The sequence below is a fragment of the Zea mays genome, chromosome 3 (assembly GCF_902167145.1).
Source record: "Zea mays cultivar B73 chromosome 3, Zm-B73-REFERENCE-NAM-5.0, whole genome shotgun sequence".
NCBI classification, from domain to species: domain Eukaryota; kingdom Viridiplantae; phylum Streptophyta; class Magnoliopsida; order Poales; family Poaceae; genus Zea; species Zea mays.
In genome coordinates this window covers 144684249-144696524 of record NC_050098.1, presented here as the reverse complement: position 1 = coordinate 144696524, position 12276 = coordinate 144684249, and the positions used below count along the sequence as shown (strand labels likewise).

The 12276-nt window shown below is 40.9% G+C and overlaps 1 protein-coding gene across 8 annotated transcripts; it reads left to right on the top strand.

The window, feature by feature from the left end:
* The first annotated feature begins 376 nt into the window (after window positions 1-376).
* Window positions 377-11510, top strand: LOC100274145 (uncharacterized). Of its 8 annotated transcripts, none has more exons than XM_008674291.3 (6): window positions 377-561; window positions 3322-3592; window positions 6678-8858; window positions 8934-9064; window positions 9147-9227; window positions 10918-11510. In XM_008674291.3, the coding sequence occupies exons 3-6, from the start codon at window positions 6680-6682 to the stop codon at window positions 10978-10980; spliced, it is 2454 nt and encodes an 817-aa protein (XP_008672513.1). In that variant the 5' UTR covers window positions 377-561; window positions 3322-3592; window positions 6678-6679; the 3' UTR covers window positions 10981-11510.
* Window positions 11511-12276: the final 766 nt, after the last annotated feature.

Genomic DNA, 12276 nt, shown 5'->3' with positions numbered 1-12276 from the left:
TATTCTACACTTGCTTCCTATTATAAAATCACAAGCTATTCACATTGACTCATCGCTGAAGCATTAAAGTTTTCATTCTACATTAACCTGAAGCTGAAGCTGCACACTCACTGAAACTGCACCCAACGTTCGCTGAAACTCCACATTCACTGCAGCAGCAGGTGGGAGGTGGCGCAACAGATGCGAGCGAGAGCATCAGACTGATTTCAACGGTTCCCCGCCTCGGCCTCGGCCTCGGCCTCCCCCACCCCTGTAGCCGTTTAGGGCTTGTTTGGCAGCCCAATTCCCTGCAGGGAATATGGTATTTTCCCTGTGTCAATGGCCCACGTGGGAAGATTTCACGTGACACATTTTTTGCATGTTTGGAAGATAGCTTCGCTGGGATACCGGCCCACCCTTGACTCCTTGAGCCATGTTTCCGCGGGGATATTGGTCCGGCCTCCAGACATCAGGCAGCTCTCCCGAGCATGACGCTGTCTCTGTTCACAACTCTTCCGAGCACGCCGCCGTCAGTCCTTTGTCATCATCATCAGCTCAGATCTAGCAGCTTCGCCTTCTCAGGTAAGGGCTCCGCTCACATCTTCATATCCCTGCTACTAGGTTTTCTTCGTTTATCCTCGCTCGGATTCTTGCAGATCTCGCTCACCTTGTAGATCTCGCTCAGATTCGTTTGTTCTCGCCAGACGCGCCCACTTCGCAGCCGCCGCTATGCCTATGCTACCGCATGGGCCTCTGCGCCTGGGAGGCTTGCGGCTGCCAGGCTTAAGTCACGGGGCAGCAGGAGTTCAGTTTTTTTAGGCCTTTGAAACAAGGCTAGCGCATATTAGCATCGAGAGTCAGGAGAGTACGAATGGGAAGTACCGTCATAAAATTATCTTTGCTACTAGCAATAGGAAGCACCGTCATAAAATTAACTCTGGTAATAAAATCGATTGGATATATATTGTTTCTAGGAAACTAGGAAGGATCCCGTGTAGAAAGTGTGGATAGATAGCCTTTTTCATCGGATCATTTGGTTTTTTCTTAAAATATTTCTTTCAAAACAGTCTCACTTTTTTCTTAAGTTGTATTGGTGCTCCCTAAGATCGAAAGCAGGAATACTACTTTTCTGCAAAATCACAAAAATGCACACATTTGGGACCTTTCCTAAGCTGTGTCTTCGAGCAACCAAAAAGCTGATGTTAGTTTATTTTCATTTTTTTGAGAGAAGAAAATTCTTTGCTTGATGCTTAATCAGAGATGAAAATATTGATCATTTTTTACATGTGCGCTGATCATTTTTTTACTGGACTGCTGTCAGGTATAATTGGAGTGCTGTCATAAGTGGAGTGTTGTTAGTTACATGTGTGCTGATCATTCTAATCACATTGTTCGTCGTTAATCATGTGAAGAAAATATTCAAAGTTATAACTTGAATTTTTGTTGAATCTGGCAATTGTATGGCCTAGAATTTATTGTTCATTAGTCAGAAAGACTACTTAAGTTCGTTAGTTCAGGTCTTGCTGATTTACTTTGCAGCAACATGGTATATAAACCTGATGCATTCTCTGATGAACAGACTTTATACACCATCACTCACATTCTGATGAACAGACTTTAATTATAATGGCTAGATGCACTTATTGTTTTCGTTTGTACTCTATAAATCAATTACATGTTTCCTTAGTGGAAGACCACAAGTCTAGACTAGTAGTCTAGTATTGGATCCCTTGGGACTGAATGATCTCTTTATGATTTTGGTTTCAGCTTACATGAGCACATATTGTGTGGCAACAACTTCATTTTGCCATCCAAGAACATGTTAGCAGCAACATCTTCATATTGTTTACATCCGTCCATGTTGTATCATTAGACAACCAATTTACATAACTACATCCTTGAATGGTAAAGTAGCTTGTAGGATACTTGTAAAAAAGGAATTAAACCCAATTTATTCTAGTGTCAAAGTTCATAATGAAGGGACTTGTACTATGTTTATATGTTATATTGTCTATTTGTACGTGTGAATGGAGATGATCTTATGTGATGGGATGATGGATAGATTAACTTTGATGGATATTAGATGATATTTAAGTTAAACTTTGTTGGATATTAGATGATCAAGTCCGGTGCATGTTTTTTTAGATTTTTAGTGATATTTCATTGTGTTTTTTATTTTTCTAAATATTTCCTATTTTTCTTTGATTTTTGTGATTTTCTGAAGTATTTTGTCTCAAAAGGGGTTTTTAGTCCCTTGGTTGCCAAACAGTGGCCGAGAAATACACCCGAGTGGAAAAAATCCTACTAGGGAATTGAGGTGTCATTTAAAATCCCCTTGGTAGATTAATTCCCTAGGTTTTTTATCCATTTGTTGCCAAACTAGCGCTTAGGGGGTTGAAATCCCTACAACGGTGCCCCATTTAAACTTCTCTACACGCTACAGTTTTAGTGGAGGCTACAGAAAATAAACAGATGTGGGTGTGTGACAGTGAGCTCCCTGCCCTCGGTTTACGTGTACGGCAGTGTTTTTAGTTGGGAAAAAATGATAATAGAGGGTGAATATGTATGAAAAATAATATTTTATGATTAATAGTGGGGTATAGGGGAAGAATTTAGAGAGACCCGCTGTACATGGTGGAAATATAGGGGAAGAGAGATAGCTGACGTGGCGGGATAGTGAGGTATAGAGAGAGAAATTTAGAGGAGACGATTGAAGACAATCTCACACCAGTCGACTAGTCGAGTGTGGTAGTGGTCTCTTTCAACAAATCAGAGAGTTACGGGAGGGAGGTGCGATGGCGAAAATAAAAAAAATATCCATTCATCGGTGGATGAGGAATGATGCCACCATATTTAGATTGCGCATTTCTTATATTTAAACCCTAGAAATTAAAATATGACCTAGATTTAAAGTATTTAGAGCACAAAATTTTTGCAGCTCTAACAATTGAGTTCTACATCAATGTTATTTAAGAAATAAAAAGTTAGAAATAATATCTAAATATATCATGTTGTTTAAAAAATAAAAAAGTTAAAAATAAAATACAAAACGAGGATATGCCTCCAGCATATATAGTCCTATATTTAAAACCTAAAAGACTTATTTAATTAATTTTTGTGAAACAGAATCCATATTAAAACTGGTTTTTGATGTTAGAGTCTATTATTTTAAAATACAACTCCGTTTACAATTTGAAATGCTCCTACGAGCAAAGATACACAATCTCTTCGGCTTGGCGTTTCGCGGAGAACAGCGCGTCAGCGCCTACGGCTTCTGCTTGTCTCTCCCGTTCCACTCCAAACCCTAGGGGCGAATCTCCGGCTAATCGGCGGCGGGCGCAGCCACGCTGTCTGTGCAGGGCTTGTGCGGCCTTAGGACGCAGGGGCGTTGCTTGGGGCTCCCGGTGGGTGGCTACGAAGGGCTGTGGCGGCCCGCGGCCAGGGGCAAGTCGGCAGCGGCAAGCAACCGGGGTGCTGGGCGTGGGTGGGCTGCTGGGACGCCTGCGGCAGCGGTAAAAAGTCGAGCCTCGACCGTCCTGAGGCAGGAGCAGAGCAGCTGAGCTGGTTTGGTACTCTGTTGATTCTCCATTGGAGACACTAGGTGTGCCAATTTGTAAGTTAATTTGGTAAATTGGTTTTTCCGTTTCACCCTATTATACCGATTGCAATTGGTGAATGTTTGTGAAACTATAACAGATGCTGATATTAATTCACTGATTGCGTGTTACTTGAATATGTTAAATAATTTGTGAAACTGTGACAGTTCTACATGTTTAACAATTCCTTAGGCAATTTCAATTCTATGAAATTTATCATGTTCATTTATGTATTATATTTATATTGTCATGTGATATTATATTTAACAAATATTAGGCTTTAGGTTTTAAATTTCTTTTGACAGCCCTTCACATTTCGAAAAACCAACCTTAAATCTGTGGGCCCACCATTTTTGTGTGTGTGGCAGGGGTGGTTTGTGGGCAGGGGTTTGCACCCAACAACAACAACAATAAAGCCTTTTTGTCCCAAGCAAGTTAGGATAGGCTAGAGTTAAAATCCAATACAAGTCAAGGTTCAGGCAATAGATATTTTTTGTGCACTCCTGTTCAAGTATAAATCTTTGGTTATATTCAATCCCCCAAGTCTCCTTTTACTGTATCGTTCCATGTTAACTTCGGCTTTCTCCCTCCTCTCTTCCCATTGCTATCATGCCTTAGAATTCTACTATGCATTGGTGATCCTGGAAGTCTGGAGGTCTCCGTTGGATATGTCCAAACCATCTCAACCGGTGTTGGACAAGCTTTTATTTTTCTAATTGGTGTTACCCCTAGCCTATCACATATATCATCATTTCAGACTCGATTTATTCTTGTATGCCTGCAAATCCAATGTAACATATGCATTTCGTAACACATCTCTTGGACATGTCGTCTTTTTATAGGCCAACATTCTGCACCATACAGTATAGCAGATCTAATCGTCGTTCTATAAAACTTTCCTTTTAGCTTCTGTGGTACCCTCTTGTCATATAGATCGTCAGATGTTTGATGCCACTTCATTCACTCTGTTTGATTCTATGGCTAACGTCTTCATCAATATCCCTGTCTCTCTATAGCATAGGGGGTGTTTGGGACTGCTCCACTCCAAGAAATTTAGCTCCACTCCATGAACTCGACCATGGAGTAGCTCCACCGTGGAGTTGGAATAAAAAAACACTTTGACTTAGCATTTTACTCTAGCTCCATGAATGATAGATTTTTAGGGGAAATCTCTCTTATATCCTTGTTTTAAAGACCCATATGTAGGTGACCCAACTCTATCGTTTATCTGTCCCATCCCACTCACACAGTATTCTCTCTCGATGGAACGATGCGAGGCATGAGGTAGCAGTCTCCATCCTCACTGACGCAGATCGAGGAGCGGCGGGGTGGGCTACCCGATTGTTCACGAGGAGGTGTGTGGGGATGAGCCCACCGATCGACCATGAGGAGAGGTAGGGGTGAGCCCACCGGCTGGCCGCGAGGAGGATCTGCGGGGGTGAGCTGCCTGCTGGCGTGGAGGAGGCGCGCGGTGGGGGGAGCCGCTCGAGCCCGGCCGATGGCGAGGTCTTGGGCGGCGGCGGCGATGGGAGGCGAGGCGATTCGAAACAGATGGATGATTCTTTTCTGCAAACTAGCACGGGAGGGAGTGTGTAAACGATGGCAATGCGGTTAATTACCCCACAACTCCATGAGGAGGTACAAAACAATAATTTTTTAGCACCTATTTTGCTGTTCTACCAAATCAGTGGAGTTGGTGAGGTGGAGTTGAATATATTTGACAAATTATTTGTGGATTAGACTTGCAAAACAAGTAGTGGAGTAGTCTCAAACACTCCATAAATACCGAAAGGTATCCTTCCCGGTCACTACTTGACCTTCCAAACTAGTCGAAGTCACATCTCATATATTCAGTTTTTGTTCTACTAAGTCTAAAACCTTTGAATCCTAAAGTCTCCCGTCACAACTCTAGTTTTCTATTTACTCTTGTCCGACTTTCATCAACTAGACTACATCATTTGCAAAAAGCAACCGATGGATTTCTTCTTATATGTCTTCTGTGACTTTATCTATCACTAATGCAAAAGGGTAAGGGCTCAAAGTTGATTCTTGATGTAGTCCTATTCCAATCGGGAAGTCATCTGTATCTCCATCACTTGTTCGAACACTAGTCACAACATTGTTGTACATGTCCTTGTAGAGTCCAACTTATTTCGTTGGAACTTTATGTTTGTCTAAAGCCCACCACGTAGCATTCTTTGGTATTTTGTCGTATGCGTTCTCCAAGTAAATAAAAACCATGTGTAGGTTCTTCTTCTGATCCCTATACTGGTTATTCACTTGTCTTATTAAGAAAATGGCTTCTATGGTTGATCTTCTAGGTGTTAAACCAAATGGGATCATAGAGATCCTCGTTATTCCTCTTAAACGATGCTCGATAACTCTCTCTCTCTCTCTCTCGTAGCTTCATAGTATGGCTCATCAACTTAATTCCTTGGTAACTTGTACAACTTTGAATCTCTCTCTCTTATTTTTGTAGATTGGTATCAGTATATTTCTCTACTCGTTAAGCATCTTGTTTGATTGGAAGATATGGTTGAACAACTTGGTTAGCCATACTATAGCTATGTCTCCGAGGCATCTCCATGCCTCAATTGGGATACCATAAGTGTCTATCATCTTACCCCCTTCCATCTTTTTCAATATCTCTCTAACTTCAGATTCTTGGATCCAATGCCCAAAACGTTTATTGGTATTAAAGTGTCATCTAACTGAAAGGTTGTGTCTCCATTCTTCCTATTGAACAATTTATCAAAATACTCTCGCTATCTATGTGTGATCTCATCCTCTTTCACCAAGAGGTGCTCCATTTCATACTTAATGCACCTAACTTGGCTGAAGTCCCTTATCTTCCTCTTACAGACCCTAGTTCTCATATATATGTCATTCTCTCCTTCCTTCATACTCAAACATTGGTAAAGGTCATCGTACGTCCAACCCTTTGCCACACTTACGACACACTTTTTTGTCTTCTTTGCTCCCTTGTACTTTTATATTTTGGGGTTGCACCCAAAATATGAAAATGGTTCAATTGTTTCAGTAGTAGGTCTGTTCTCGTACTTCTTTGGCATTTGTACCAATACATTGCCTTTCTTGATGCAGTGATGGAAGGTACTACCATTTCTATTGAGATTGATGGGGAGGCCATCTGTCTTGACAGTGTCGGAGATAATGAACAAGAAGCTGCGGAGAATGGAGAAATGCACCAAACAATTTACACTGATGAAAATGGGGAACAAGTAGCCTTTGACAACCAAGAACAGGGGAGGGAGGAAGATCTGGCAGGAAATGGAGAAGAGGATAGGGACCATAATTCTATCATTCCAAGCCGTGAGGAGTTGACTGAAGAATTAAGAAATAAAGTCGCATATAGTGAGGAAGAAGCTTACAGGTTGTACTGTGACTATGGGCACCGCATGGGCTTTAGTGTTCGAAAAGGAAAGCAGTACTACTTTACTGGAACCAAAACCATCCGTACTAAAGATTATTACTGCTCAAAAGAAGGCTTGAAGGATGATGAACAGCTTACTGAAGCAAACTTTAATAAGCCGGAGACCAGAACTAATTGCAAAGCGATGGTCCGTTTTAGGGTTGATTCTGAAGGTCAATGGCGAGTTATTCAAATAATTCCTGAACACAATCATGAGCTAGTTCGACCGGAAGAAATACACTTACTGAGATCAGTGAGGACTCTTTCTGTTCCGAAATCTGGGGTGCTGAATGCAATGGTGAATGCTGAAATTCAAGCAATGCATGATAATTTGCATATAAATGAAGATGGTACAGAATGCCACAGCCAACTTAGCATCCGTAGTTACACACTGCTTGAACCAAAGGAATGTGAGGCCCTTGTTGGATATTTCAAGCGCAGAACAAATGAACAATGTATGTTCTATTGGGATGTAGAAGTAGATCAAGAAGGCCGAATGACTAATTTTTTCTGGAGGGATGGGAAAAGCCGCGTTGACTATGACAGTTTCAGAGATGTTGTGATATTTGATACATCATATCTCACCAACAAGTATAATATGATATGTGCTCCATTTATTGGTTTGAACAACCACCGACAAAATGTCATGTTCGGCTGTGCATTTTTGTTAGATGAATCCTTAACATCCTATGAATGGTTATTTAAGTCATTCTTGGAGTCAGTGGGTGGTCGTCCCCCTGAAACAATCTTTACTGATCAGAATGAATTTATCTCCAAGGCAATCGAAGTTGTTCTTCCTGGGACACGCCATTGTCTTTGTCAACAGCTCATTGAAAAAAAACTTATGTCCCATTTAGGCAGTATCAATGATTCTGGAACACTTCATAGCTTGTTTTCAAAGTGCATGAGAGAATGTGAGTCAGAAGCAGAATTAGATGAAACATGGGCGATGATGCATCATGAGTATAACATGCAGGAACACCCGTGGCTCACTGATCTGTACCAGCAAAGGCATAAATGGTGCTCGGCTCTTCATAAGGATGCATTTGATGGTGGGATTGAATCAATGGATAGGAATGAGAGTTTGAACAATGTTTTGAGCAACATTGACGATGAATCAGCTTCGCTTTCCACTTTTGTCCTTGAGTTGGATAAACTTGCAGGGAGTTGGCGTAAAACTGAGTCTTTAGAGGACATTCAGTGCAACCAAGCTGCTCCGGAGTGTACAGTTAAGCATAACAGAATTTTGCAACATGCCGCTGAAGTTTACACACATAAGGTCTATAAGTCTATTGAAACAGATTTTCTAGATGGATGTAGTGCTACTTCATATCAGGCAGCTCAGTGTAATGAAACATTGCATAAGTTTGAGTTCCTTCTGGAAAATAGTCCAAATGTTTCGGTAGTTTTCCTTAACACCTCTACCATGGAGTTGAGCTGTACTTGCAAAAAATTTGAGACCATGCGTATACTTTGTTCACATGCTCTAAATGCACTTGTTCTCAAGAATGTAGATAGGATTCCTGAAAGGTATATTTTAAACCGTTGGACAAAATATGCCAGAAAAGGAACATATCCATTTCCAGTTGATGAATTTGCAGAACAAGATCGCACAGAAGTTGCATTTGTGTACCGTAATAGGGCTATGTGGTTTGTTTATGATCTGCTGACTAAGAGCAAAAGTCATCATAATACAAGAAAACTAATTCTGGATGCACTTGAAAATGGAGAAAAATCACTGGAAAGTATGTGTGACCTCAAAAGATTGCATATGAATACCTTGGGGAAAGAGAAAGATGGAAGCAGGGTTGAAAAGAGAAAGAAAAAATCAACTAAGCAAGAGAAACATTCAAGTATCTCCTTTCACTTGCATTCGTCTTGCTTTAGCAATGATTAAGTTTGATTGAATAGAATCATTGTTTTTATAGGAAATGTTAAACAAGCGGTTTTGCCCCAGACAGCTGACCCGGTTTTTGTTGATCCACCAAATCAAGATCAATATTTTGCTGCAGAAGATATTGCATCAAACCAATCTGTTGGTAGACCTTTCTTCTACCAGGTAATGATCCTACCTTGTTTCTTTAGGAATATTGTTTTATTAACTGCTTCCAAATTACTGAATCATGCACCTTCTCTTTTAGGGATATCCCATGACTGTTGTTTCAACAAGCCAGATTCAGGGGCATACTAATATGCATTCTGAGCCTCAGTGTGCATCTCAGGTGCTTAATTGAGCTTTTTTATTCTATATCTTGTCATAGTTGATGGTGGTATGTATTGAGGAGTAAATACAATTGGAAACTAGAAATCGTTCCTAGTAAACTAAATTAATATGAGCATTCTTAACGTTAAGCAAATGAACACATGTAATAAGCTAACCTGGCATCATTGCTTACTCTTTTCTTTTATTCTTAAATTTCCAAGACATGCACAAAACTTGCTTCGAAGTTCTAACTATTTATCAAGACAGACTTCGCAGCAAAAGAACAAGGCTGGATTTTTGTAGGTTAGCTTGGTTTAGGCCATACAAGAAGGGATCGAGTACGAAATGATGATATTCGTTGATAGGCTAGGGTTAACACCAATTGAATAAAAACTTTTTTAACACTGGTTGAGATGGTTTGGACATGTCCAACAGAGACCTCCAATGACGCTAATGCGTAGTGAAATTCTAAGGCGCGATAGCAATGAGAAGAGAGGTAGGGAAAGACCGAAGTTGACATGGAAAGAGACAATAAAAGGAGACTTGAAGGGAAGAAATATAACCAAAGATTTAGCCTTGAATAGAAGTGTATGAAAAATAGCTATCCATGTGTCGGAACCTTGTGATTTTTTGTTGGGTTTCAACTCTAGCGGGACTAAAAGGTTTTTTGTTGTTGTTGTTGCTTGGTCTAGTTTCTAGATATTCCAAGTCCTTTTAATCAGATTGTGTATATTCTTGTCCCCTCACTTCTTCAATTGGGGGATTGACCATAGTCACAACGTTCACGGGTAATCGGGGTTGATGTTCGACAAATGAAAGAGTACGGTATGATGGGGGGGGGGGGGGTATACCTCTTCGGAACGTGAATCTTGAATTGGGTACTTGAATTCAAGTACTATGGGTTGATGAACCCGGATCGGTTCAACATATTAAGGGCCGTGAACCTTGTGTTTTTGGGAAAAAGAGAGAGGGAAAATCTATCGTGAATCCATATTCCAGAAAAAACAAATGACTCTTAATCTCTTTCCTGATATAAATAGAGGGAGAAAAGTTATCTCTTCGTCTCCTGTCCTGTGACTAATCATACCCCTGTCTCCTTGACTCCCCATCCATGGCTCGAGCTCGATGCTAACGTGGCGACGGCTGTGCACGGCCTGCGGCAATGTCGAGGCCTGCGGCAAGGGCTATGCACAGCTTGCAGGGACGTCAGATGCGAGTGCGGGCTGCGGCGACGGTGACAGCGGCCGTCGCTGCGATGGAGGTGGTTGTGCCCGTGGTTGTGCGGGGACGGCGGATGCGCCCGCCTGTCTCTTTCCTCCTCTCCCGTGCCGGTACACCCTATGCCCGTGCCTCCTTTTTTCATCCTCTCAGTTCCTCGTCTGAACATAGCGCAGAACCACTGATTGATGGTATGACGAACCACTCATCGTCTGTTTGAAATATCCCACAAACCTTTTATGGCTGCGCGGCGAATCTAGGTGAGCCAGACCACGTTTTGGGTCGTCGATCCTGGGTCACGGAACGCCTTTGACCCCGAACCTTGTGACTATGGGATTGACCTTGGAAGTGTCACAGAGTCTAGTTCTCTACATGTTAGTAAGCATTTCCCGTTCTTTTTTGTACTGGTCTGATTGGTCTCGCCCTAGTTGCTTCAATTCTTTCAGCTTGTACTGCTTTAGCAAGTTTACTGAATTTGTGAATTGTGACAGGAATATTCTGCTTATGGCACAGTTCAGCCACCATCACAATTTGGTGGTGGAAGAAATTTCTGAAAGGTGTAGTGTCATTGACATGTGAATATCTGAAGCTCATATCAGTTCTACTGATTGTTGTATGTGAATGACTTGTTCATTTAGGCAGTAGACACCCAACCTAGCAACAGAAGAAACAGGTTGCTCTCTTCCATTTTGTGAATGTACTGATTGTAAATCTGTTGTCCACTTAACTGTATGGAATATGGAAGCATCATGTTGTAGGAAACTAAATAAGAATTTGTTTTTGAAGTCTGTACCATTTATATGCTAGCTAAACAAACCAGTGAGCACTATAATAGACTTCACCACGTGACACTGATTGCCAAATTCAACCATAAAGTTCTTTACCTTGGAAGGTTATTCACTGAAGCATGGTCTTAAGGGACTCCCAACATTTTTGGTACAGTCAGCTCTTGTTCAGTAAATTATGTAACTGTTTATGGGTGGCATACTTATTTAAGAGTTTGAGTTGAGAAGCAAAACTGGGTCATGAAAAAAAATGTTCTGTACATACTTCAGTTTTAGGAGCATATAAATCCATTGGAATAGCTGTTGAAGCAATTGGCTAAACTTCCGGGCCTCCTTTGGATCAAAGGATGATTTCCTGAATCCTGTGTTTTTCTTGTGTTTTTGAACTAATTCTTATGAAATTCTTGCGTTTCAAAGTTTCAAAGGAGGTCTTAAGTTTGAATCACTGATAGAGTTGAAGGCTTGAGTCATATATCCACTATCCAGGAACCAAGCCTGGTGCATGAAGGCCATGCAAATATGAGGGTAAGCGTTTCGACTTTTCGTGTCCCTGAAGTTCTTGAGATATTTTATCAAATATATGGCCCTTGCTTGGCTGCTCATTGTCTGTATAGCATCCAAAACGAAAGATACAGATGTTGGAACTACAAATATATTTATCATGCCTGTTTCTTAGTAGACTGTTTGGATGTCCATATTGGAGCACAAAACTGCACATTGGCATCAGCTTTTCTAAATTCTATTGTTTGGTTGCACATTAAATTGAGATTTAGAATCAGAGATCCAATTCTCTGGATTTGGACTATAATTAGAAACTCTCTCCTAATTTAGAGCGCCATCCCTCTTATTGCTTGAAATTAAACCGCACAATTTCAAACTTCAATTCAGTGACATCCAAACAATAGAATTAAAATTATATCTTATTTAAATACTATGACTGATTTGATATTGAGCACAATTCAATTCTATGCCTTCTAATATCAACATCTAAACGGAGCATAAGTAAAATTAACTAATACACCTCACATTGGCGCCATTTTGATGAACCAGGTAATTTGTCTTTGA

Excerpts from the sequence above, each read along its gene's own strand:
- LOC100274145 (XM_008674291.3), top strand. The coding sequence starts at position 6,680 with ATGGAAGGTACTACCATTTCTATTGAGATTGATGGGGAGGCCATCTGT. Across the intron at positions 8,859-8,933 it reads TAAGCAAGAGAAACATTCAA|GAAATGTTAAACAAGCGGTT; the intron begins GTATCTCCTTTC and ends TTGTTTTTATAG. Across the intron at positions 9,065-9,146 it reads GTAGACCTTTCTTCTACCAG|GGATATCCCATGACTGTTGT; the intron begins GTAATGATCCTA and ends CTTCTCTTTTAG.